General features: G+C 44.6%; 1 protein-coding gene across 1 annotated transcript in view; it reads right to left on the bottom strand.

The window, feature by feature from the left end:
- The window catches only part of si:ch73-335l21.1 (insulin receptor substrate 1-B), a 52,070-nt gene extending 24,989 nt beyond the window's left edge, over positions 1 to 27,081 (bottom strand). The window contains exons 1-3 of the mRNA XM_063469966.1: positions 26,006 to 27,081; positions 11,432 to 11,733; positions 7,951 to 11,113 (exon numbers count right to left, since the gene is read on the bottom strand). Of these exons, the coding sequence (XP_063326036.1) occupies positions 7,951 to 11,113; positions 11,432 to 11,733; positions 26,006 to 26,354 (3,814 nt within the window). The 5' untranslated portion in view covers positions 26,355 to 27,081. The remainder of the gene's footprint in view (positions 1 to 7,950; positions 11,114 to 11,431; positions 11,734 to 26,005) is intronic.

Genomic DNA, 27,081 nt, shown 5'->3' with positions numbered 1-27,081 from the left:
AATAGAAATAGTATGAAAGCAAATATGTAGGAGAGATGGTAAATATTACACACTCATGTATGGAAGCTGCAAATAGGAAAACAATCCGCTCAAAAGGAGAATCTACAGTCCAGGTCACCTCGTGATTGAACTGTGCTGCAAATACTGCGCTGGCTGATTCAGTTTAGGGTTTCTGAAGGTTCAACATGTGTGCGGAGAGGCTGCACGGTGACACACACACGCACAATGTCCAACACATACACCAGAGATTTAGTCTGTATTCATTCTGCAGAACCAAATCCTCCCATTTCCTCTTCTCCCTCACACCACACTCAGTGGAAGATTAGTTTGTGACGGGGAGGACAGCGGGCGACATCTGAAACAACGCACACACACACAGAAAATGGAAAGTCCAACCACCACTCCCCATGAAGGCAAAAGTCAGCAGCTATTTTTTTTTTCTTACGTAACACCGCTTAATTTATACTACTTTATATCAGGTAAAATACCGATTTAATCTGATGAGATAGCGTAATTGATCACTGAACGTACTCCAATATCAGGGCTTCTGACCCCTAACACAAGATTAGGATTTAAACCTAATAGGTGTTGAGTTAATGCTCGTTTTAAGTCGGGATGCACTGATCCAGCTTTTACTGGTTCCAATATGAAACAGATACCTTGGCTTAAACCCCAGCTGGTGACGGCAGATGGCTGCCTCTCCGTGAGCCTAGTTCCCCTTGTTAAAAGGGAGTTTTTCCTTCCCACTATTGCCAAATGCTTGCTCATAGGGGGTCGTCTGATTGTTGGGGTTTTCTCTGTCTTTAACCTATAATATTAAATGCATTGAGGCAACTGTTGTTTTGCTTGAGTGCTATATAAATAACACCGACTTGACCTGGCTTGAATTAGGGGTATCTGTCAATACTGAACACCAGTCCAACACCAGGGTTGAATTATTAACTGTAATGACTCTTTCATGTGTAGGGCAACATCAGCCTTGGTTTAAAGAGAGAGACAAAAGCCAAGAGCCATGAAAACTAATTTGATCAGTTTAATGAAAAAAAAAAAAAAACAAACCCAAAAAACATACAAACGCAAAAAGATCCCACCGATATCCCATCTAAATATCAAATCGGTGCTTCCTGCTTCTCTAGTGATCTCTATAAAGTTGTATATATTTAATGAACTAACCAGAAAGACTTCTACAAACAGCTGGAAGCAAGAAACACAACTTCAGATCCTTCATTAGACCGTGATTTTTAACGAGTCTCTTTAATAACCTTTAATAAAATTGGTCTATGTGTGTGCCTCTAGCAACTTACAAACTGTAAGCTTTGTGTTCACTGTGGAGCAAACATCTGGATACATGATCCACACGCATTCAGAATCAAATGTCTGGATTTGCTGCCCCGCCCCATCAGTAACATCATCTTAATTTCAGTTAAGATTCTCTTGTTCTTCGTTCTTATGTTGAACCTACTGACTACCACATGACCCAAGGTGAGAATACACCTATGCATGCACAGCACTGCGTGTGCAGTAATTTGTCGCAGCGTGGCTTTCCGTAACCTGATCCGAGTTTGTCTGCAGTCTTCTCTCAGCTTAAGTTACGTACTCTAAGCAGTGTTTTTAACAATGTATGAATAATACCAAAGGCCTAGGGGCAGATTTTTAAGAGAAATAAGGGGTACTGTTGCTAGTCTGGAGATTTTATACTTTCAGGCTCACACTGCTGACTGTCGCTAACCATTACCGCAGTGTAGTGAATTCTGCATTTCTGCATAGTAAGTAGGTGTGCTCACAAAGCTGTGTGGGAGTATATGTGTTAGTAATCAACCCAAATTACCCCTAAAGCTTTTGGATTCACCCAACTGGACCATGGCGATGCACACAGATGACATCATAATATGACTGAAGTCAGTGGGGGAGGTGGAGGGAGTTCTCCGACAAACACACGTGCAGTGGGACGGACACACACGCATGCACAACCTTCAACCCTCCCCCAAAACCCAAACAGAGGAGGCTTGTTGCTATGTGCGGTGTGAGTTTGGTAATTCCCTGAACGGACCACCCAAACAATGCACACCGGACTTCAGAGGGCACAACCTTGACTTAAAAACAAACCAAACCTTCTCTCAAATCCAGAAGTTATCGAAAGAATCTAAATAACCGTGGGAGGAATAATATATTTCACAAAACCCCACAGAACTAAACCTCTCAGATGTTCTTGCGCAACTACACTGCTTTTTTTCTGGATCTCATCCCGGGGGGCAAATCAGTTGCATTATTCTGGAATTAGGCTAATGAAGGAACGTTTAGTTTGCAGTGTGCAGAAATTCAAGCTAATTTCCAGCATATTATGCATTATGTAATCATGAGATGCAGGGGTGCACCTCCCACCTAATCGTGTTTGTCATCCGTACAGCCAACTGTACAACAGATGAATACCAGAGAGGAGAATCTGGGAGGCTAAGGGGTACATAAATCTGGGATTATGAAATTGCTGTAAGTAACGGTACTGCTGCTGGTCTCCCTCGAACCAGAAGGCTCTAACACTAAATAGATACATACCATTTTAACAGCAAATAACACCGGTAGCACTCAAATTCTTAACACCATCCTGATGAACTGCTAAGAATTGCAGTCACATATCATGCTTGGATTCGGCCGCCACATGTTTTGTCCTGCTGCACATCTGTGTGCAGTTACACTCTGCATAAATATGAGCCGAGTTGTGTGTCACTGCGCTCCGAGACTAACTCTTCGGAGCAGGCTGGAGCTCGGTCTGCCTCCAGCACAAACAGAAATCACAACTGATAAACAACTTGGAGCACAAATGCATACGTACACTCCGTGCCCTGAGCTTCACCCTCTCCGGCAGTCGTGTCCCAGCCACGTGGGTCTGCTTTACATAACACCACTAGTGCTGTCAGTCTAACCTGGCGCGGGTTTGGATTACATGCACAGCGAGACGAGCCTGTTGCACTCTTGAAAACTGTGAGGAATTTAGAAATGTGAGGTTTGCTGTAGATCAGAGCATCATTCAGCTGCTTAAAGAGTAGTGCTAAATAAACACTTGTATAATTCGATAACACCTTAGGCTAATTACAGTTTCCTCCATCATTCATTGGTAATAATGGCACAATAGTCATAAATTGAATTCGCTGGGATCTACAAAAATTCAGCCACGTGGTAAAAAGGAAAACAGCAACTAGAACACAAGACAAACCACTTTTAGATATATTTTAAGATATTCAGTGCATATATTTATAATGTAATCGGCCCAATCACAAGTTGCATATTGCAACATAGCTGTTTCCAAACAAGTGCTGACATTACAAAATTATGTAGCATGTAATCACAGGTTAAAGGTGAGAAGTTCATCTCTGCGATGTCTCTAAATCAAGGAATCTCTGTATGTGTGCACGATGTGGTTTGGATGAGTAGTTCTAATATTCAAGATGCTTTCTGCTAGTGAAGCATTAAGGAAACATCTGTAAATCCTTTAGCCAAACCACCCACCACCAGAAGTACATTCTCAAACCACTGGAAATACTGCAGTAAAATTAAGTCTCACCATTTGTAATAACACCACAATGTGTACTGTGCACATCATCTGTGAAAGGAGGTGCATGCTAGGGTTGGGCGATTTGCTCCGTAGTTCCCCCATCGTCCCTCATTGTGACATTGCCAATGACCAACAGCATCGCCCCAGAGTGCATCCAAACACACAAAAGAAGCACACTGGTATGAAAGAGAAACGCGTACACCTGTAGTTCATATATCATGAGGCTGATGAATTTGGCTGACTGTAATTAGTTAACATAAGTTTTTGGATATCAGCTGAGAACCACGAAGTCTTTGCAACTGTCAGTCACACATATTAATATATGTGAAAGTGCACCATGAATCTATAGTGGCAAACTCAGTTTATCATGAATCTAAGAAACGTCTCTGACATCATCGTCCATTAACTTATGCACACTTTCTTAAAGTTATAAAATAACACCATTAACAGTTTTGGTTTTTTTTACAAATGTTTTACTTGCCACGTACTGAGGAAAGTAGTGACAAATAAATAATGAATTAAAATAATAAGCTGCCTCTCCAAAGAGTCAAACTTCATGCCTGACTGCAGATGGTGACAGCAGTGGAGTCGGAATTCCTTCTAGGGGAAAAAAAATGTTTAGGACCAAAAGAATAAAGAACTTTCCAATCTGGGTGTTTTTATTTATTCCATGAGCTGCTATCCCAGCATAAAAAACCAGACACTGAATCACAATTGAAGTCACAGTGTGTCTTTTCTTCCTTTTTCCTCCCCGACCCCCAACCAGTGAGCCTGAGTCTGGTTTCTTCCTGTTAAAAGAGAGTTTTTTTCTTCCTACTGTTGCCAAGTGCTTACTCATAAAAGGTCATTGTCTGATTGCTGGGGTTTTCTCTGTATTATTGCAGGGTCTTTACCTTACAATTTACACCTACAAGCACCTTGAGGTGACTGCTGTTGTTATTTGGCCCTATACAAATAAAATTGTATGAAAAAGTCCAATTAATTCACTACAACTTTGACAGATGCTGATCCAAACAGTCACTAAGGCCACAGCAAACATATGTGAAAGGCCTTACCTCTAGGATCTCTCAGCAACAGCGTAAATGGGACTCGGACAGCAAGATAACTTCATTCAGAGTTCAGGGTAAGATGAGGAGAATACCTAGTGACTAAATTAGAGTGTGGCAGGCTTTGTATACCTCAACTTACCAATCACAGGGCTTAACTGAATACTACCGATATGTTTGGTTGAAAATTCCTATAAGGCATCCTTATGGAGCACATTTTGGGAAGCAATTTTAGGAGCTACAGGTTATTTTGGGACTGGAACAGAGATCCCCTCCAGATGGTGAAGAAATAAAATAATTGGCCTCTGAGGAAAAAGATAATAAAATTCGTTCACATGGTTTTCCTGGAGAAAATGCTGCAAGCGATCACTGATTTAATTTGTCCCCAAAAGAAAAAAAACATCCTCTCCACTTCATAATCTAATGTTTCACTCAGTTCTGCTGAAGGTCACCAAACTCCTCCATTACACGGGACAAAAAATAAATAAATAAATAAATAAATCAGCAGGACACCGGCTCAGCATCTGTAAAACGCAGCACAGATGCTCAAACAGTCTCCATAAAATTCACACAAATTTGTAGCAACTGATTCATTTTTATGTTGTTATTCTAAAAGACGAACTGGGTTTGAAGTAGCTCAGTCTGCCTTTTCCTCATTGCCCCAACCGTGACGGGTTATTTTTAAATGCTACTTATTGCGTAACTGGAGTCCAAAAGGAGTGTCTCTGGCTCTCGTCCCACTACTGATGTTCAATTTTAGCCTTTGCCCCTCAGAGCCAAAAGAATGCACCCCTGAGACATATACAGTCTCTTCCTATACAAGCTGGTGCCTGCTGGAAAAAAAAGCCCTGTAATTACAGCAGATCTGAACTCCTTAAAAAACACACACACATACTGGATTGACACAGACAAGATAATGAATCCTTTCAAAACTGTATTTTTCAGTGTAGAAGCCGACAGATTGGACGTTATGTACCATCTCTCCATGTCTGCGTTTCTTTCTCGCATTGCTGCTGCAAAACAACAACATCTCAGCTCGAGATGCGTTTTCCAAACGTGCCTGCTCTTAAAGGACTGTGCTGAAACACAGTGTGAGTGGGGAGGCAGAAAGACAAAGGACGTCTTCAGCAAAAGAAAAAAAATTGTTGAACAATAGTGCATGTAGTGAACAGAAGGGAGGGAAGGAATTTCAAAAATCCATCAGGCAAGAAGAGGAGCGAGGACAAGCAGTAGATGTGATGAAGGCAAGCTGTCCAGAGGAAAGATGAATGCAGGAATAAAGAGTAAAATAAGAAAAGAAAGTAAGTTGGAGGGCGCAAATTACAGAGTACATGAGAAAAAAAGTTTCAGGAGAGTCCAGTAGTCTTGGGGTTTTGGTCCTGCTGAGGCCTGCCAACCCACCGCGGCAAAAACACTCGAACAAAAGGATCATTTATTGGAGGAGGAGGAAAGAGGGGGAGGGATGAAAGGAGGAGGAACACTGTACAGAGGCATTTGAGAGCTGTGTGAGTGAGGACTGGCCCCATCTCAACATTCACAGCCAATGTGTAACATTCCCCCCCTCCCGCCCCAAACGCTGCACCGCTGACGTTCTCAGCAGCCAGAGCCCATATGGTCCTTCTGCGGTAGCATGCTAGCATCTCGATGTAAAATACACAGAAAACTCGTGCATCTTCCACAGAGACGGCCTCACGTCTCCAAATAAAACCAACGCAGCGAGGTATGGACACAAGCCGGTGGTTCATTTCCATCCGTGGAATGAAAACCAACTGTTGAGCCGCGCTCACTGAAGGATCCCATGATGAATTTCTGCTAATGCCTCAAATTCTTCATTGATTCCAACGTTTACCACAAAAAACAACAACAAAAAAAAGGAAAAAAAATCCCAGAGAGGATTTAGGTCCAGCACGGCCCACGGTGCAAATCACGTGGAAGCAAGCAGGGCTTCATAAGCGGCGAGGCTTGGCAGGATGCATGCATCACAAGAGACCCACTGTGGAAGCTTAAGCAAGACTACTGAGTGTTTTACTGATGCATATAAATTCCCCCCATCTCCATTTAAATGCTGCTCTATCTGCTTAAACTGCAGGCGTCCGTTGCTTAACGGGCCAATTTAGTGCAGACAGAGGTTCAAAGGGAATGTTTTTCTATGAGGAAAATGCCTCAAAGGGAGTTAGTTAAGGCATTGTTTAGCCGCGGTGGTCCCCCACAGCTAGAAAATTGCTCCACACAGGAGGAGAAAATGTAAATACAATGAAAATCCATTATCCAGCCTCGATGACCTCATTGAATGTGCAGAGAAAAAGAAAATGCTGACTTTAAATGCAGTGGGAACTCTACACACAAAGTGCATGTGATTACAGGAAAACACTCATCATAAAACATTTTTTGTTAACTCTGCAGTGGGCTCAACTAAACATTCAAAGCTTTCAGCTTAGATTAAGTAATGTACAAATCACAGCACGCAACGCTTTCAGGGCCAAATCTACAAACCTGGAACTTCTTTCGACTCTTTGCATACTTTCCTACATACGTTTTAGAGCTCTAGAAGTGCAAAAAAAAGAAGAAGAAGATGATAAAAAAAATCTGAATTATAATTCAAAATTACTTTCTCTCGCAGCAATCTCCTCAAGTGTCATAATGGAGCATTTTAATTTGACAGGTCAACAGAAAACAGGGTCAAAGTTCATCTTTTTTGAACTTAAAGCAGAACGCTTCAGTGGCAATTGTGAATGGTTTCCTTTGCTAAGAGTGGGACTGCAGCGAGATGTCTCAGACAGCTCTTCTCCTCAACAAACAATGGCTCAATCAGAGCAGAATGATTCTGATGTTTGTCATAAACGTATTAAAAACGGACCCTAGTTCTGCTTTTAAACTCCCAGCAGCACTGAGCACGCATGGACAATATTCAAGAAGCTTCAGATCAATAGCAATTTCCACAACTTCGATATTTACTGATATTTCAGGAGTCTGTCTGACCTTTAACACCTTATCTAATCATATCAGGTGAAGAGTTTCTGTACACCGAAGCTCAGAGAGGTAAATCAATTCATGATTTGTCAGAACAGCTAAGCTTTGGCTCTTACTGCAGATTATGCAGACAGTCACACAAATAAACAAGTCTCTACATTTCAATCTGGCGCCAGGTAAAGTTTGAATACAAACATCGATGGATAGGGAGGCTGTGCTCTATTGGATTATCTTGAAAGCATATTCTTTTTCATTCTGAGCCATGTGTTTTCAGGAAAAGAAAGAGAGGTAGAAAACCTATGAGCATAGTGGTGACATAGAGATCACAGAGTCTGTATGAAGACAAAGACATAAAAGGGGGAAAATAAAAATAGCAATTCTTACCAGTTCCCTCCTTGCTTCCATTTTGGTGTGTCCGCAGCTCCTCTGATTTGTAGAAGTCAATGCTGGCGTACGTGTTCAGGCTGGAGCTGCCACTGCCGCTGCTGCCGACTGATGTGCCTGCCGCCCCCACCACAGAACCAGAACCAAGTCCAGAGAAGAGGCGAGATGGGGCCTGGCTGCCAGAGGGCCCATCCAGTCCCATGTGGGGGCTCTCCTTGTTGGCCAAATCCAAGTCTATGTAGTTAAGGCCTTGCTCTGCAGATGAGGTCTGAGCATTTGTGGGAAGAGATTGCTGTCCAGGAAGGGGGAACTGAGTGGGAGATTCAGTCACAACACCATTGCCCCACAGCATGCTTTCAAAGCCCAGCCGGCGAGCTACAGACTGGTGTTCAGGAAAGAGGGAAGCAGTTGAGGAAGAAGTCGAGGTAGAGGTGGAGAGGGAAGTTGAGGCAAGGAAGGTTTCTGAGCAGTGCCGTCTGCGTCCTTGGGGGTCGGCCCGGATAACTTTAGCTCCCTGGTCTGGGTTGGGTCCTGTTTTGGATAGGGGAAAGTCTAGACCCCGTGGCAGCACAGATGTATCATCCCTGGTGGGAGATGGGCCTTTTGGGGAGACACTAGATGATGACCGGGGGACAGGGTTGTTATTCAAACTGAAGGCCATCTCTGTGTAGTCTCCACATGATGTAGGAGACTCGGATTTGGTCACTGATGGAACGCTTTCTCTGTTTTTCCTAAGTGGGGCCTCTGCCACTTCAACCTCATCTTCATGAGGTTCAGTATTATCCTCATTACAGGGTTTAGGGGCATGAGCAAGCGTTGGGGGTGTGGGAGGGGTATGGAAAGAGGGGAAAACCAGCGGGGTAAGAGAGAGGGGTGAGGGCGATGGAGAAGGGCCCAGGTCCATGTTGACGTACTCAGAGGCAGCTGGTGGAGTGATAGGGGCAGATGGGCTACGGGAAAGGGGTATAAAGTTTCCAAAGGAAGAAGATGACTTGTGTTGAGGCTGCTGGCTGCTGGAGCCATGAGGCAGCGATAAGCCATGCCTTAGACCCCTACCACGACCTAATCCTATCCCAGTCGGTTTGCTCTTCTCCCCCTTGAATTCAATGCTTACATACTCCCCAGGGCTCTTAGGTTCTGGTGGCAGAGGGTTCTCACGAACTCTAGGAAGAGTATTCGCTTTGGATACGTCAACAAACAGGCTAACAGGTCTGCTTCTAGTATAGCTACCCTGCTTGGACAACCCACCAGAGCCCCTTCTCTGCTGCTGCTTATTCCCATCCTTGGACTGAGTTCCCCCAGTCACGTTACTCAAAGCCTGGGTAGTTCGCTCGTCGCTCTCACCCAGACTTTCACTGCTGGCTGAGCTGGAGGAGTACGAGGAAGACGAGAGAGACAGGTGGCGTCCAACTACTGCATTACCAACTGCTGCTTGCTCCTGAAGCCCTCTAATAGGTTTACCGCCACCCATTCCCCTCCTAGAACTCCCATTGGGCCTTCTTCCTCGTCCAGGACCATCATCAAAGTGTCCGGTAGAGGGGTTATGTTTATAAGACCTGGGTAGGGAATAGTAAGAGTACACCATCTTGGGACCATGTTGGTGCGGACTGATCTCCAAATGTGATGAGTGCTCAGGAGGTGGGGGACTGCCGTTTACAGAACGTGCACTAATTGGAGACATGTTCATATAGTCACTGCCTGGCCTGCTGTCTGCACTGCCACTGCCCACCCAAGCCCCGCCGGAGAGACCTCCACGCTGGTCAGGGGAGCAGCTGCTATTAGGGGACATTATCATATAGCCATCAGAAGTTGGTGGAGGTCGAATCTGCTGTGGAGGAGACACGCTGTTGTTAGGAGTCATGGCCATGTAATCATCAGCAGGTTTGGTGTCTGAGTCAGGGACCGAAACGGCCAGTGACTGGGAAAGGGACGTCGGAGGCTGAGTAACTCCAGGTAGCATAGACATGTACCCATTGTCCACGCCTAAATCTACACTACCACCTGCTCCTCCACTGCCTTCAGCTTTAAACTCTCCTGCCACGTCCAAGTACCCGCCTCCTCCCCCTGCTGACCCAGCACTCATGGCAGATTCCTTCTGTGTAGAAGAGCAGGTGGAAGTAAAAGACTCTCTGCTCGTGCTTCTTGACATGATAGCGTAATCGGCCGAATCGTCATCCGCTGGCTCCTCGGCTCTGCGCTGACGTGGAGCCAGCCTTTCCAGGGCCATAGGAGGTAAGGAGGCCCGCTTGCTCAGCAGCCTGCGTTCAGCTTCACATTCTCGGCTGAAGGAGCGGCGTAGAACTCTTTTAGTTTGGGAGCCAGAGGTTGGTGTTCCTGGTGTTGGCTGGGAGCCACTTCCTTGATTACTGTTGCCACCACCACTGCTACCACGTTGGCCCATTAGGATATAGTTGGCTCCATCTTCACTGAGGGACTGACTACTGACACTGCCAACAGAGCTTCCAGGGAGGCTAGGAGAAGGTAGGAGCGTGTGATCTCCAGGACTTGAACCATACTCGTCTGAGGAGCCGTAGTCACTGGGTGAGCCTGAGACAGAGGCTCGATGAGAGGGAATACGACTGTAGGCTCCAGACCCCGGAGCACCAGCACAAGACGTTAAGCCTCCAAACTCTGAGCCATGACCAGAGCTAGAGGACAGACTTGGAGCTGGGGAAGGAGCCGGGGTCGAGATAGAGCGCATCAACCCTAAAGGAGTTTTAGCAGTTGTGGTGGGTGCTGAACGAGCTGATTTTGATCTGAGGATTGGGGTGGTAGAGCCATTGGTGGAGGGGCTGGAGTTCACACCATGGATCGGTGTGGCACCTGTTATCCCATCCTCCCCTTTCCCCCCATCACTTGCAGTGCGAGACCTTGGGAAGCTATGCCTTGGCGTGGGAGAAGCGTTGGCACAGTTGATGGGTGCTCCACTGTTAGTTCCTCCAGGGGGCTCAGTTCGGGACCGGCGGGCGAAGCCAACCTGGCTAGGAGGAGGGTTTGGATGGTGGCGGCGTGAGGGAACACTGATGGGGTTAGAAGCAGTAGCACCTCCTCCAGGGCCAGAGTTGGACTGAGACTTGCTGCGCTGGCGGAACTCCTCACTCAATGCCTTCATGGCCTCTAGCAAGGTTTCATGCATGTTTTGGGCGACTACTGAATCATCCACCTAGGACAAGAGGCAAAAAGCTTCTTATAAAGGGAATGAAATCACAATATGATCGATTTTATATTCATATAATGTATTCAAAGTTAGAAACTACTACACAGTAAACCACTAACATCTTAAAGACAAAGTGCTCTGTATTTAAATCTTAGATTGTCATGGAAACCCTGTTTAATCTCCTTTTTCAAACCCACGAAGCCTTACTCTGACAAAACTTTGACATTTCTTTCACTCTGCTGATTGCGGGCTTTTAAGATATGAGTAGGATTGGGGAATGAAAATAACCATCAACATGAACAGAACTGTAGATTACAGGCTCACCTGCATCCAGAACTCGCCCGGGCCTGTCACCGCAGAGCGTCCCACCTCAACGAAGAAGAAGTTTTCTGAATGGCCGCAGCGTCTCACGTTCATCAGCTGCAGCACCACGGCGGCAGCATCAGAGTTGAGCTTCACAAAGTTCACCGTCTTGTCAGTCAGGCAAAGGCGGTAGATGCCAACCAGGTTCTTGGCTTGACCCAGGCCTTTGGGCCATACCTTTACCTGCCATACCTCTTTGAATGCTGGACCAGGATTAGGCACTCCATAGTCTCCTGCACCGCTGCCGTCATTAGGATTCTTACCTAGAGGGACGGAACGGGGACAGAGTGAGATTAAAAGGTTACTGGGATGAAAACAAAGAGAAAAATAAGAGATTAAACTATTAAAGTGAGGATTTATGAAGAGCACTGGGAAGTACAGCTGTTGCAACAAAGGACTGACATAACTTTGATGCACCTGTAAATAAAAGAAACAACTGATAAAATCTCTATTATATGCCTGTTAGTTGAGGGCAAGCTGTCTTTATTATGTAAGCTGTGCTGTGGCCGAGCTTTCCATATATTTCTAAAACAGATCCAAGTATAAACTGGGCACGCACTGGCTTGTGAGACCGGATCATTGTACCTGCAGGCTCCATACCTGTGGTCTCATTTATCAGCTACACAGGCATCCTGACACACACAGAGGCACACATACTACCAGTGTGGGAAAATTAAACTCTTGACAACTGAAGCTGAACATAAGAACGATGACTATGGAAAGAAAAAAAAAACAGCTCTGTGGAAAACCTTAAGAGAAGCGACTTGGAAAATGCTTAAATAAGAAATGCTTCTCCAAAACAAACAATGCAAATCACTGGCAGGAATCCTAACGGCACACCCTTAAAAGCTATTTTCTCAAGCGGAACTGACAATAAAAACTGGCTTTGTAAACTAATAAATTGAAGTTTCTTTAAGCAGCAGCACAGGCAGCACATTCACCCTTTGTGTTAAGTGTGCTGTAGTCAGATACCAGAGGCCTACTGAAGCCAAAACACAAGAGAAAACGGCCCAAAGTGATATCTGATCCTAAGTTAGTAGGGGCCAAACAAAGGCATGGGACTTATCTAACCACCTAATATTTGTCTGACTATTATCCCAGGAAAGTACCTTAATACTACGTTGTACTGCAAATCATTGTTAGCGGCTAGTGACACTACCTTTGAATATATGACAGATTTACATCTAAGCTCATTTATATCCACACACAAAAGACGTCACATCTGTTGACTAGCACGGATTATAGGAACAACATTATGTGAGTCATGTTTAGGGTGGATTTCGTATTCTTCTCCAGGGAACCACCCTAAAAAGGTCCTGAAACTTATTTTCACATGTCCCACATTTCTGAGATACCTCTGTTATGTTGCCAGTTTGGATATGTCTGAGCATGATAACCATCTATGACACAGACTCAATCAAACTAATGACAAGGCTAAAGAAACAGACCTCAACATCAGAACTCACCTGTTCCCTTGAATGGAACAGGATGTTCTTTGTGCATTTATAGTGAGCTTAAGCACCTGCCTTATTAGCCTACCACATCTGGCATACTGAAGGAGACAACATATTGAAATAAGGAAAGTTCTATTTTTAAAAGGGTTATCTCATTGAAACCACTGGTTTGCTATATATTATATACATATATATACAGGTCCTTCTCAAAAAATTAGCATATTGTGATAAAGTTCATTATTTCCTGTAATGTACTGATAAACATTAGACTTTCATATATTTTAGATTCATTACACACAACTGAAGTAGTTCAAGCCTTTCATTGTTGTAATATTGATGATTTTGGCATACCTAACTCATGAAAACCCAAAATTCCTATCTCAAAAAATTAGCATATTTCATCCGACCAATAAAAGAACAGTGTTTTTAATACAAAAAAAAGTCAACCTTCAAATAATTATGTTCAGTTATGCACTCAATACTTGGTCAGGAATCCTTTTGCAGAAATGACTGCTTCATTGCGGCGTGGCATGGAGGCAATCAGCCTGTGGCACTGCTGAGGTGTTATGGAGGCCCAGGATGCTTCGATAGCGGCCTTAAGCTCATCCAGAGTGTTGGGTCTTGCGTCTCTCAACTTTCTCTTCACAATATCCCACAGATTCTCTATGGGGTTCAGGTCAGGAGAGTTGGCAGGCCAATTGAGCACAGTAATACCATGGTCAGTAAACCATTTACCAGTGGTTTTGGCACTGTGAGCAGGTGCCAGGTCGTGCTGAAAAATGAAATCTTCATCTCCATAAAGCTTTTCAGCAGATGGAAGCATGAAGTGCTCCAAAATCTCCTGATAGCTAGCTGCATTGACCCTGCCCTTGATAAAACACAGTGGACCAACACCAGCAGCTGACATGGCACCCCAGACCATCACTGACTGTGGGTACTTGACACTGGACTTCAGGCATTTTGGCATTTCCCTCTCCCCAGTCTTCCTCCAGACTCTGGCACCTTGATTTCCGAATGACATGCAAAAGTTGCTTTCATCCGAAAAAAGTACTTTGGACCACTGAGCAACAGTCCAGTGCTGCTTCTCTGTAGCCCAGGTCAGGCGCTTCTGTTTCTGGTTCAAAAGTGGCTTGACCTGGGGAATGCGGCACCTGTAGCCCATTTCCTGCACACGCCTGTACACGGTGGCTCTGGATGTTTCTACTCCAGACTCAGTCCACTTCTTCCGCAGGTCCCCCAAGGTCTGGAATCGGTCCTTCTCCACAATCTTCCTCAGGGTCCGGTCACCTCTTCTCGTTATGCAGCGTTTTCTGCCACACTTTTTCCTTCCCACAGACTTCCCACTGAGGTGCCTTGATACAGCACTCTGGGAACAGCCTATTCGTTCAGGAATTTCTTTCTGTGTCTTACCCTCTTGCTTAAGGGTGTCAATGATGGCCTTCTGGACAGCAGTCTGGTCGGCAGTCTTACCCATGATTGCGGTTTTGAGTAATGAACCAGGCTGGGAGTTTTTAAAAGCCTCAGGTATCTTTTGCAGGTGTTTAGAGTTAATTTGTTGATTCAGATGGTTAGGTTAATAGCTCGTTTAGAGAACCTTTTCATGATATGCTAATTTTTTGAGATAGGAATTTTGGGTTTTCATGAGTTATGTATGCCAAAATCATCAATATTAAAACAATGAAAGGCTTGAACTACTTCAGTTGTGTGTAATGAATCTAAAATATATGAAAGTCTAATGTTTATCAGTACATTACAGGAAATAATGAACTTTAACACAATATGCTAATTTTTTGAGAAGGACCTGTATCTGCTGATGTTCCAACAAAGCCAATGTTCAAATTTGTTCTCTAGAATCATTTTATCATCTGATTTACTTTTAGTTCACCATCAGTTAGTCGTATTTACACAGTTCTTCTAATTTATACATTTTAGCTAGCTAGCATTTTTAGCCATTTACCCACGATGTTTAGCTAACAATTTGTTTAGCCAAATGTATTTTTAGCTGTTAGCTTCATCTTAAGTTAATCATTTTGGACTTTTTAAGTCAGAATTTTAGATAATATAAAATATATAACATATATAGATATATTTATACAATAAAAAACACTGGATTTAAACGTTAATGGTCAAAGAGGCACCATATTGATGTAATACTGCAAACTGCAAGATTTTACGCAGACAAAGAAAAATATTTTTGATTTCAATAAGCACAAGAGAGAAATAATTAAGGAGTCCTGACCGATCTTCTCTCCAAGTTAGGAATTTTAATAATTACGATCAGTTCACGAAGTCGCAGCTGTTCAGCCACACGATTTAATTAATGCACATAACTCTCTTCCTGTGGAGATGCACCTGTGGATCCTGAGAAGCTTCAAACTGAAGCAGCTGGAAGGAACAAACACAACTTCAGCTTCAGTAAAAGCTGCATTTAGTGGTGAGCAATGTTCCCTCTAATTTTTCATGTGTCTGAGCGAACACACAAACTCCCTGAGCGATCTCGTGGACCACTGTGAGCGACATTAGAGGTGTGCACTGCGGTCACGCCAGCGTCAAATCCATCCAAGTTACATGGTTTATTAAAATAATAAAATTACAGCATTTACATTTCTGTTAGACTACGTTTAATTAACTGCTTTAGCCCACTTACAATGAAAATTTAAAAAAAAAAATCTTGTTCATGACCTGTGTAGTATGTTAACACTATTGGAAGTAAAAATAACTTGAACTCCAATTTTGAAAACACAACGTTTTTTTCATAAAGCTCTGACTTGTATTATGAGTCTGTGGTCTGGGAGAGAGTCCTGTAACTCTGTCTGCAAAATACAGTATATAATGACCAATGCTGGGCAATTAATTATATAGTTACTTCTTCAAAAAAGTTACTGAGTTTTGCAAACAACAAAGTTTTTTTGCAGCTGTTTACCTAAAAATGCAGCCAAGGCCTTTTTTTAAATAAACATTTCAAACTATTTACAGAACAATCAGCTGTTCTGCATCAAATTTGATGCCACACAAATTATTTGTGCCACTCCAAAAATAATTTCTGTCCACTATGAGATAAAGGAGAACAACAGCCTGATACCTACAGGCCTGACAACAGGAGATGTATGACTCCTGTAACACCTGTAACATTCAGCAGTCGCCTCATTGTTCTGACACACACAACAAAACTATTGACTACACTACACACTAACTACACAAGATTTGCGCTAAACGTTGCAAATCTCTCACTCCTAAAACTTCCTCACGTTTCTTAACAACTAAATGCCATGTTTTGATTGGTCGACATGGTACATTTTTCGACCAATGGGAAAGGTTGGGGTGTTTTGGTTTCGTCTATGCTCACAGGCAGAGAGTGCTTTCGAGCGTTTTCCTTATAAAACCGTTTTTACCGTTTCTTCCCGCAGTATATATAAACAACGATAGTATTCAGGAAGAAAACCAAACATTGCATATATTTTTTTGTCATAACTCTGGTTTTACGTGGCCTATCAACACAATTTATAAACTGGTATAAAGTCCACACTTTTTCCGTTAATTCTTCCGTCTGTCCTGCTCACATCTCCAAGGGTTGTACACGTTGTCAATAACGTGGCTTCACTCCACATCAGCCACGCCAGTTTGCTAGCTAAAACACCAGTGTCAGCACATATTTACTTTAATTTCAATTCAGGTTAGAATTTTTGTTTGTGTGCGCAACGCAGATTTTCTCTGCGCAGAGACCGTGCCAACAGTGCGCAATTGCGCACGTGCGCAGCTTAGAGGGAACATTGGTGGTGAGTCTCTGTTTAACAACCTCTTATACACAAATTTCTGTTTAACGGCCAGTTCTGGTGCTAAAATATAGAAGACGCCTCATGACTAAAAAAAAAAGTGATTTGTGCACTTATTTTACTGTCAATTCCAACTGCTTATCCATTAGCTTTTGATTTTGATTCATGTACCTCTAGCAACTGTATAAGAGCCCACAGAGTGCTTATTGGTGGTAATCACTGCCTTAAGCTATAGTTTTGATCCAACAATGCAATATTATCACAATACTTTACCCACAATATGATATTACAAGTATTGCAATAATATACATTGTAATTTATCACTTTTTAAAAAGTGCATATCACATCTTCAAAGTTAAACATTATCTTGTTTTATTTAAAAACATACAATTATCTCACTTCAGTTATTTTTTTGTTGCAAAAAGGTCATACTGGCAATTCAATGCAGCCCCTTTCTGATAATGCAACAATAAACTTTGAGAAATCGATGTTCACATGTCGGCTTCTGTCTACATATACAGAAATTCACTTTTAACTTTTATATTTGTGCTCAGCAACCTTCCTGTCCTACAGGAACATAACGTGAATACATTCAGCTCACAGCAAGTTGAGTCAAGTCTTCTCGAGTTGTGCTCATTGACAGGGACTCATTCAGGCTGATATGTCTGCATTTATAAATTAGACAGAAATTATCTGCAAACCTTCAACAATCTCTCTGAGAGAGATTGCAGTCAGTCCAAGTAAGATGGCAACTGTCTGCAGAAAGGTTGCCTCCATGGTCGTGAGTGTGAAACACCCACAAGTCTGGGCAAGTATTTAGTCAAAAGTTGCAATCTGTTATAGAATGTGAAAGAATTCATTACAATCAGTTTTTTATTTGTTATTTTTTGGCGATAAAGGAGGTCTTTATCCTTTTTTACTGATGCGACTGAGCTATTAGCTTGCTCAGAATAAGAAAGCACCTTTGTCAAGCTGTGTTTAATGTAAGTTTGCTTTGCTAACATTATATCAGGAAGATGGTGCAGACAATGAACCCCCCAGAGCGTTTATATGCACCTAAAAAAAAAATAAAAATCTGCATTTGATGTCCCTGGATCGATATAATATCACCATGCAAAACAAAGTGATTCTATGCTGTGTTGATTTTTTTTTACCCCCAGATTACGACTTTTACAGTTTCACTAATGTTTATGTACACAATCTCGGGGCTGGTGACTTCTCCGACTTTCTGAGGTGAAAATCTGTCTGTTCCACTTGAAAATTCCACCTTCGAAGTTCAAATTTCCAACAGAACAATGACCATGTTTTACACAGATTCCCTAGTTCAATTCCAAGAGGAGACACAAACCCCTTCGGGGTTTTGTCACATTGCACATCTGGTGTAAAGAAAGGGAAAAAAACCTGACAAATCAAACATGTGGAGCAGCCCGCTGCGGCGACCTCATTTGAATGAGGAACAGCCCAAAGTAGGTTTTCTATGGACGCTTCATTCTGTTTCCCCAAGCATCTGCTGGTTGAAAAGAAAAACCAACAAAAAAAAAATCCTAAAATGACAACCACATGTAGACCGGGACCCTCAGCATGCACAGCGAACATCACGTAACTGAGCTTCTGTTATGCAAACTGTTTTTCCAGATCCCAATCCCAAAACAGCTTTACATGCGATTGCACAAGAGGGAGAGGTCTGACGTGTCTCGCCGCGTCTCCGTCCACTCTTCTTACCCAAAATTGGAGGATCGCTCACGACTTGAAAGAGACCTAGAATAGATGTTTTGTTGAAAGCCAGTGAAGCTGCGGCTTCGCGGCTCTGTGTGTGTGTGTGTGTGCGTTTGTGGCACTCCCCCTATATTAGATGACTCACTCAAGGCCATGCATGGCTGTTTTCATGTGCTGCTTTTCTCTCCGTGTGTGAATGAGCGCGAGGACCTCTGTGCAAGAAGCCCTGTTTGCTTCCTCGATTTAGATTTACAACAGGAAGAGACGGTTTTGGGACTTTTCAGCGGGGACCTATGGAATGAGGGACTGCAGGAGATTGCAAGGAGATATAAGAGTGTCATTAAGAAAGGGGGTTAAAAAAAAAGGAGCTTTATTCAAAGTTTATTTTGGGATTGCTTTGCCTAAATGAATCTAATTACAGGCTTATTTCAAAATTCTTGTTTTTTTTAAAGTCCCTGCTCTCTGAGAGTGACTCAGATTGGAGTGCAGCACGATCCTTAAAGAGTATCTTTTTCTTTTCAAGAACCCATTTAAAATGTCTCGAGGAGAGTGTGAGCGTGTTGTTTGTTTTGAGTACAGCAAAGCCTTAAACCTCAGCTGTGCCCTCAACAGCACTTACACGAACACCCTTTATCTCAAGGCCGCTCTGGCTGTGTACTCTAATCGACAACCCTCAAAAAAATAAAAACCCTTAAAGTCTTTTAAAAGATTTTTTTCTAGAGTTCTACAGATTTGCAGGTGGATTCACACCTATGAAGCATTACAGAGCACAGGGCCTGATCTTACACAGTGCTGTATAAATTATGAATCGCCCCCCTCGGCTTTCCTCTTGAGTATCTTTATGGCTGTTGGTGTTTGCCGGAAAGAAAGCGGGGCATGGAGAGTTTATCAGTCAGTCAGCTTCCGTGCAGCACAACGCCCCTATACTACATAATGAACCCTCAGAAAAACACGCACACAGAGTTGGAGATAATCTAAGGACCTAAGCCGGATGCACATGAAAGCACCTGGAGGTAATGAACCATCCGCGTGAAACCTGCTGGTTGAATACGGGCAACACACACACCGAAACACTCTGACAACCTTGTCCCAACCTTCACAGATCATGCATCGGGTCCGGGAGTCCGTGCATATTTATTCGCAGTTTGAGGTGAAGATAACGTACACTGGCTTATTCACGCACCGCTTGTTTAGTCCACGTCCGCAGTGAGCACACACTGGAAGCCTGAAGCCTGAAGAGTGGGAGCCTGCGCAGGCAACACTGGCGCCTATTCACGCCGATTTATTTGCTACGCTTGAGCTGGCTCCCTCGAGATCACAGGTTGAACATAAAGAGGCCATAATCCAAGCTAATTTACTCAACTGCAATTTCAATTACGAGTTGAGTTGTTGGCACTGAGGGGAAACTTGCTTTCCTATAGCCTTTTGTGCTACAAGGGTTGTGAAGGGGTGAAGGAGGTGCCATATTTAGCCTCAAAGGCCGCTAGATCCCTTGACAGCACCTCACTGTCGTGGTTACCCCCAAAATCCTGGGGACTTGGCTACAGCAATGCAGAAGTCCAGATACAATCAAGCAGTGACAATCTACGAAAAAATGCTTGAATTTGCAGCTAAAACTTCTTAGTTCGCTAATGCCGCCTGTAAATCAGGGGAAATTAGCTGGCTGGCTCTCATTGGGTCCTATTTCAAATTTCTGACCTCACTGCCCTAGCACGCTATGCTGTAGGGCCACAAAAGACTGCACAGAGACTGGTGAGGGTAAAAACCCCCTCCATCTCAGCTACCGTGCCGCCCAGATCCACCCACACTCACTTACCAGTGTACCAGCTCAGATAGATGGGAGACAGCTGTGTACATTTTATCCCCGCACGTATTTGTGAGAGACGAGAGCCACCCGGCAGTGAAAACAGTTGGTCTAATCTCTGGCTGACATGTGTACCCGTTTTCCTCTTTTCTAACCTCTCCACTTCCTCGATCTTCATCCATCTCAAGCATCTGTAATCCCCCCCGCCCAACCCTCCTCACCCCACCCATCTCTCTAGGCCCACACTTGGGGGGCAACACCAGCATCTGCCCGGAGCTAGTTTCACATGTGGTCTCGGTTAGACAGGAGAGCGCACAGACGTACACGCACGGCTGCCTGAAATTATCGGTGACGCATTTAAGGTTCGCCGTTCCGACGGGACACGCAAGAAAGCTGCAAGAAACCCACCAAGCTGGCATCCGCCTCGGACTTTATTGGTCAGCGAGGCTCTGGGTTACTAAACTAAACTAAAATGAGACTGTGCAGAAGGAATTTTTAACAATACACAATGGGTTTGGCTTTTTATTTTTGTTTGTTTGCCTTGTTTTGTTGTTGGGTTTTTTTTTGTCTTTTTTTAACGTTTCCAAAGTGGATAACTTGTACTTTAGAAATAAATCACTACAAAGCGCAGACCGATGCTCTGAATGGTAACAGCAGCTCGTTAAAACACACACTGACTAAAAGCTTCTGCAACCTGCATTTGTTATCGTAGACTTATTAGTGCTGCTCGTGTTGCTTATGCTGATTACGGCCTGGTTAAAGCATGCTAATCTATAAAAAGCTTTAATCATCTTCTTCTTTCCGCTGCTAGTTTTAGGCGTTGCCACAGTGGATCATCTCCATCCATCTCCCTCTATCCCTACCATCCTCTGTCACACCAACCCTCTGCATGTCCTCCTTCACTACATCCATGAACCTCCTCCTTGTCTCCCTCTTTTCCTCCAGCTTCAGCATCCTTCCCATCCCTCCTGCGCTTCTCTAGCTTTATCTCAAAACCGCTTGATCTGAGCGCTCCCTAAAAGCTCTAACAATGCCAAAAATGAATCAGAGTTTACTTTTAGTTTACGATCCAAGTGTTGATGCCTGTGGTCAAAGGTATACCTCATACACAGATAAGGTATAACGAAAGGAAAAGCTTGTCATATGACTTACACCCAAATGCTGCTTTAGTTTTTGTAGTTGAGCAGTTTGCTCCTAATAGTTGTCTTTGTATTAGCGCTGTGCAGGTTTATACAGTAGTATTAAAAGACGTATTTGCATAGGGTCGTTCACAAACAACGTAACAACAGTGTCACTGTGCTCTGATGTTTTCGATGGCTTCCACTGCACAGTAATGGTTTTCCCCCGGTCCACCACAGCCGCAAAGCACTCAAGGCTGTTTTATGCTCGCCGTTCTCACCCTTTTGGACGGTGGCGTACAACAAAAGTGGCATCACATCTGCTGACACAATCTGCTTGTTGGTGACATTTCAACATCATGCGGCCGCCGTGGCCACAGCCGGGCTGAAGACACGAGCGTACGACCGAGGTTCACAGGTTACACAGAGGGAAATGTCGCAGCAGTTAGAAAAGAAAAACTCAGTCATTTCTTTTAATCCCATTCTGACATCGTCTCCGCCTCTACTAAGGCTGATGTGGAGGTCTTGTTTTTCAGTGGCGACCATTTGTCTTCTCTGATAAGCTCTCATTCCTAAAAGCAGCATTTGTACATTTTTTTTTCTATAACAAGAACTGGCACCAGGCGGGTTCACTGTGATCCATTCACTGCTGCTACATGTATATGTTACTACAGGAACAGCATGGCACTAATTAAGGTTTTTGTTTACTACCACTGTTTCTAAAGCATCCCCCATGTGCGTGATGAACATCAACCCATGAACTTCCTGACCCCCAATATAACAACGTTAATGGGATACTATCGAGCAACATTAATCAGTGAGGCCTGCTATAAAAGGTTCCTATGCATTTAAAGCCACACACGCTCCACACATTGGCACTTATTGATTAAACGGGGGCTGTTGCTGCTGGCCTCGCTTTACTGTCAGTCAAAGAGAGCTCAGCTCCAAGCTGGCCAGCGGACACAAAGCAGATTGCTCAAGGCCGACTCTGACTCACATCCGTGACGTTTTACAAGCTGCAGCATCGCTACAAACCAGATCCGGTCAGGCTGCAGCTCACCGAGTTAAAGAAATTACAAAGGGTTACTGTGCATCTAGTCGTTACGCAGGAGAAATACTCTGTGGCAGCTCAGCACGCTCCAACCGGGGCTGAGGTTCTAACAGAGAGCTGTAGTTAAGCTTCACTTCTGCAGGAAAAATGTGTTTTGTTTTGGGGGTTTTTAAGAAAAGAAAGAGACGGACATGGTGGCACTTGGAAAAAAGTTCAATTAGCACACAGCCTCTACTGTGCAAACGTCGGCCAACCCTCGAGACAATAATTACCACCTAATTAGGGAGATGAGCAGTGCTTAAGCACGGCTTAACATTTAATCGGTCGGCTCAGCGAACCAGCGGCGAGATCCAGATCTCTGAGGCCGGAGCAGCTGAACGACACTCCGAGATAAAAACAGCCTGACGGGGAGATTTGACTTCTAATTCCGACTCAGAGGGACGTCACAAAGGACGGTTCACTCAAAAACACAAGTTCTCCTCAAACCTACAGCGTGACTTACAGAAAGTAGGAAACACCTGCTGTATTCTTGGACTGAGTTCAAAAATAAATGGTTAATAAGAGAAAACACAGAATAAAAGACAATCAGAACTTATAATACGGGGACCAAAAAGATCAAAAGTGATTAAGTAAATTATTTAAATGACTCATTTATTGAGTCATTAAAAAAAATGATTTGACATATTTTGCCGTTAAATACTCAAGTAATAGTCAAAATGAATATTATTCATTAGTTAACACAGCGTGACACTTTTTTCTCCTTATATTAATTTATCTTTATAATAATCATCCAACTATTTTATTTGTTATTCATTTTCAGGGTTTATTTATGCTGCTAATTATATATTAGTTTACCTTTACAATTGAATTAAAATTTACATTTCTTTTTAATTCATTTACATCATATGTTTTTGTTTAGTTTTTTTAATATGCACTTTTTGATCCGATACATTGGCAGTTTCTGTCCTCCACAGACATAAAGTGAAGTCTATCAAATTGCCAAAGGGCCCATCAAACACATTTAGTCTCATATGAAACATAAATAAGCAAACTGCTTCACTGCAGATGCTGCAGGCAGGAACAGATCCTCCCTGCTCCGAATGTTTCCGACTGATCTTCTGCGTTTCAGAATCAGGACTAAATCAGAGACTGTCAGTCAGTCTGCTTTAATCTCTGTTTATGTTGGCACATTTAAACGTGTGTGTGTGTGTTTGTAGATGGTGTGTCTCTCTTGTTTGGTGCTGATCGCTATGAATCTTGGACTTTATCATAGTGTTTACCGAGGCCGACTACAGCTCCCAAGGTGCCGCGTTCTGCCCGGCGCACGGCGACTGAGGGTCGCGCCTCCGCTCCGTTTCATCGAGGTTAAACCTTTACACACTCAACTGCCTCCTAATAGTTGAGCAAATAGCTGCCCTGAAGCCTAATACTGTACGCGCTGCCTGAAAGGGTCTTACTGGAATCAGCTGAATAAATAAGTGGGATCCTGCCCAGCGTGGCAGCTGGCTTGTGTTTAATTACCACCAGCCTGTGCGCAATATTGAACTGTTCCTGGATGGCTTTAGGTAGTTTTCCCAGGCCTGGAGAGGAAACAGAAACTGTACAACAGCAAGGACATCCGCGGTTTTAATCGTGCTTTCACTGCACGCACGCTGCAAACTCCAGCCTTTGCAGCCGGCTGCTTTGCAGAGGGGATATGTGGAACTACACAGGTATCACACCGAGGGCGTGGTTCTGTGGAAACTAGTGAGGCAGACAGTGCAGCATCTCTTGGCTCAGCTTTAGCTTCAACTTTTCTCCAGGCTGGGATTGTTCTCCCAGCCGTGGGGGGGGGGGGGGGGGGGGGGGGTGTCACTGTGGGTAGGCGAGGCTGTAGAGCAGGGAGGCGCGAGCGAGATTTGAAACTGTGCATGGGGTGCACATACCAAAGCAGGCCGAGAATCCTCACAGAGTTGCGTGCAGCAACATCTCAGTAAACGCCTGGATCATGCATGCATATGTGCACGTTTGTGTTTGTGTGTGTGTGTGTGTGTGTGTGTGTGTGTGTGTGTGTGTGTGTGTGTGTGTGTGTGGCCTCATTTTTGTTCTAGAAGAGTAGAAACTGTGTATAGGCTGCAGCACATACCACAAGAGCGTTGGAGTTTACACTGCAGCCAGCCGCAGCCTTTTTTTTTTTAACCCATTGTCAGCGAGGGAAATTTACACAAGAAACCCAGCACTCTGGGAAAACAAAGGAAGGAGACAAGCAGCCACTGAGGGATCAGTCATTTCAAAGGCTGTCCGTGATGATGCTCGAGCCAGAGGCTCGTCGGGACAGCTTGGATTTCTTGGAAGACGGCGCGCAGGCCATGAAATGGGATTTTCTGTGCATGTGACCACGCGAGCACCTAGTACCTGTAGATTGGATTAAATGTTAGATGCTAGACAGGAGGAGTGCACATCCAGTCACTTTCCCCGTCATGAGGAGCAGCTTACACCTGCAGATTTGTGACATTATAAAACTCCTCTGGCTCCAAATAAAAAGTGGACTATCACAAAGATAAAGTTTGTCCTCATTTATTTCGGTGCTCTCCCTCAGCCCCTACATTAATCAGCTGATTTATGTAACCCAGCAGCAGGTCCTGTGCAAGGAGAAGCACCTTGAACTCTTATCATCCACGATTGCATCATGTATCCCTGGTTGCCTATCTGCTCTCTCAGAGCCAGGAAGGCTGAACAGGTGATCTGGAGTTGCTGTGCTCACCGCTGTTGCTCTAACAGCTGTGTTTACACAGCAGCTGATAGACAAGACTTGAGAAAAACCCACAGGGATTACTGTTTTTTTTCACCCCCCGGGGTACTTGAGGCCATTTGGGACAAACCTACTGCTTGATCAGCTGGATGGGACACATCAGGGCTGCTCACTCGTTACCCATCAAATCAGAAGATGGATTTCAAAGTTTAATGACTTAGCAGTGGGATACTAATGCACTTCTCTCTCCGACAGGTTTTTGGGGATGTGTTCCTCCTGCTCTGAGATCAATGCCTGATGTAATACAGAGCAGTGTCAGCAGAAAAGCAGAGCAGAGTAAACAAGAGGGCAGGGTGTGTTTGAGCAGTAAACTCGGGACAGGGAGGCCAAGCTCGTACTCAGCTGAGGCCTACTCAGAGACACCCTCCCCCTCCCGAAAGAAGTGTGCTGGACAACAAGGAACAAACTCCTAGCCTGACACCAGCGTGATAAGAAGTGCTGGAGGATACAAACCCCACCGCGCGGCTCTGAGGCGCACGTTTACGCAAACCACGGTCAGAGGCTTTAAAAAGTGCACACATGAACCTCAACCGGCCTGAAACGAGCAATGAAAGGACAACTTTGTCGTCTTGACACTGCAGTCTGTGAGGGCTTGGGAATAATCCTTAAACTGTGTAATAAAACACATCCCGGTCCACAGTGCGCTCCTTCCGCGCTGCTCTGCACGCATTGCCACGTTTCTCCTCTCGTGCAGAGCCCCAAACACACCAGTGTGTGTGTGTGTGTACATATATATATAAATACACACACACACACACACACACAGTGTGTGTGCATGCAGGAAAGCGTGCACGTGTGCGTGTTTGTGTGCAAATGTGCTTCTCTTACTCCTGCACTGCAGCTCCACCATGGCCTGGTACCACTCGTCCTGGTCCGCCTCGTTCTCCGCGGCCACGGCGAAGCTCTCTGCCCGGGTGTACAGCACGATCATATGCTTGTTCTTGGAGTCGGCCCGCTTGTTTATGTTGAAGCAGGTCTCCAGCGCCACCACTTTCTTCGGGACGGGGGCCTTGCCCCGGAATTTCTTCTCGCTCTCGTAGTACTCCAGGCGGGCCGGACCGCGCTCCGAGGCGGCGCGGAGCACGAAGTACCGCCGGTGCATGGACTTGTGCTTGCGGAGGTAGCCGCTCTTCCGCACGTCCTCGTGGCTGTGCTGCTCGCCCGCTTGGCTCTCCATGACACCCTCCGATCTCTCTCCTCCTCTCTCTCTTTATTTTAAACCCCCACGTGAAAAACCAGCGCGACTTCTTGTCGTTTTCCTCGTCGGTGTTTGTGCGAGTTCAGCGAGCTGATCCAAACATCCTCCGGCTCCTCTCCTCTGCCTCTCTCCCCCACACCGGCGCTGGCATGTGAGAGGAGAGTCAGAGGTCGGTTTGGGGTTGCTGCAACTGCGAGTCCCGGAGCTTAAATCTGAACCCGTGTTTGTTTATGACCGCCGGGTCGCTTCTTTCTCTGAAGGAGGAGGGGGTCGATTTTTGCCCAGCGCACGGAGCAAAACAAGTTCTTTCAGGCGCACACAGAAGAGCACATGCGGCGGAGCTCCCCCTGCTCTCCACTACTACTACTACTACTACTATTACTACTGCTGCTGCTGCTGTGAGTGTTTCCAAGCGCCGTCCGGTAGGTTTAATCCCAATTACTGCACATCGCGGTGCGCGGAGCCCATCCTGCTGCACGCGGTCTCTGTGCGTGTCCCCCCACCCCTGCCTCGCTCGGCTCTGCTCTGGTTTCTCTGGCGCGGAGCAGCTACCGTGGAGCAGGACTGTCACTCAGCGCTCTGCTGGTACTTTTGATCGCGATGCGTTCAAGGACTTCATCACAGCTCTGATAGCAGAGCTCCACCTCTTCCCCCTCTCACACACCACCACCAAGCCCCCTAAGTGAGCTAGAGCCCGATTTAAGGA

Source organism: Pelmatolapia mariae, linkage group LG3_W (assembly GCF_036321145.2).
Source record: "Pelmatolapia mariae isolate MD_Pm_ZW linkage group LG3_W, Pm_UMD_F_2, whole genome shotgun sequence".
NCBI classification, from domain to species: Eukaryota; Metazoa; Chordata; class Actinopteri; order Cichliformes; family Cichlidae; genus Pelmatolapia; species Pelmatolapia mariae.
This window is presented reverse-complemented; position numbering and strand designations above follow the sequence as displayed.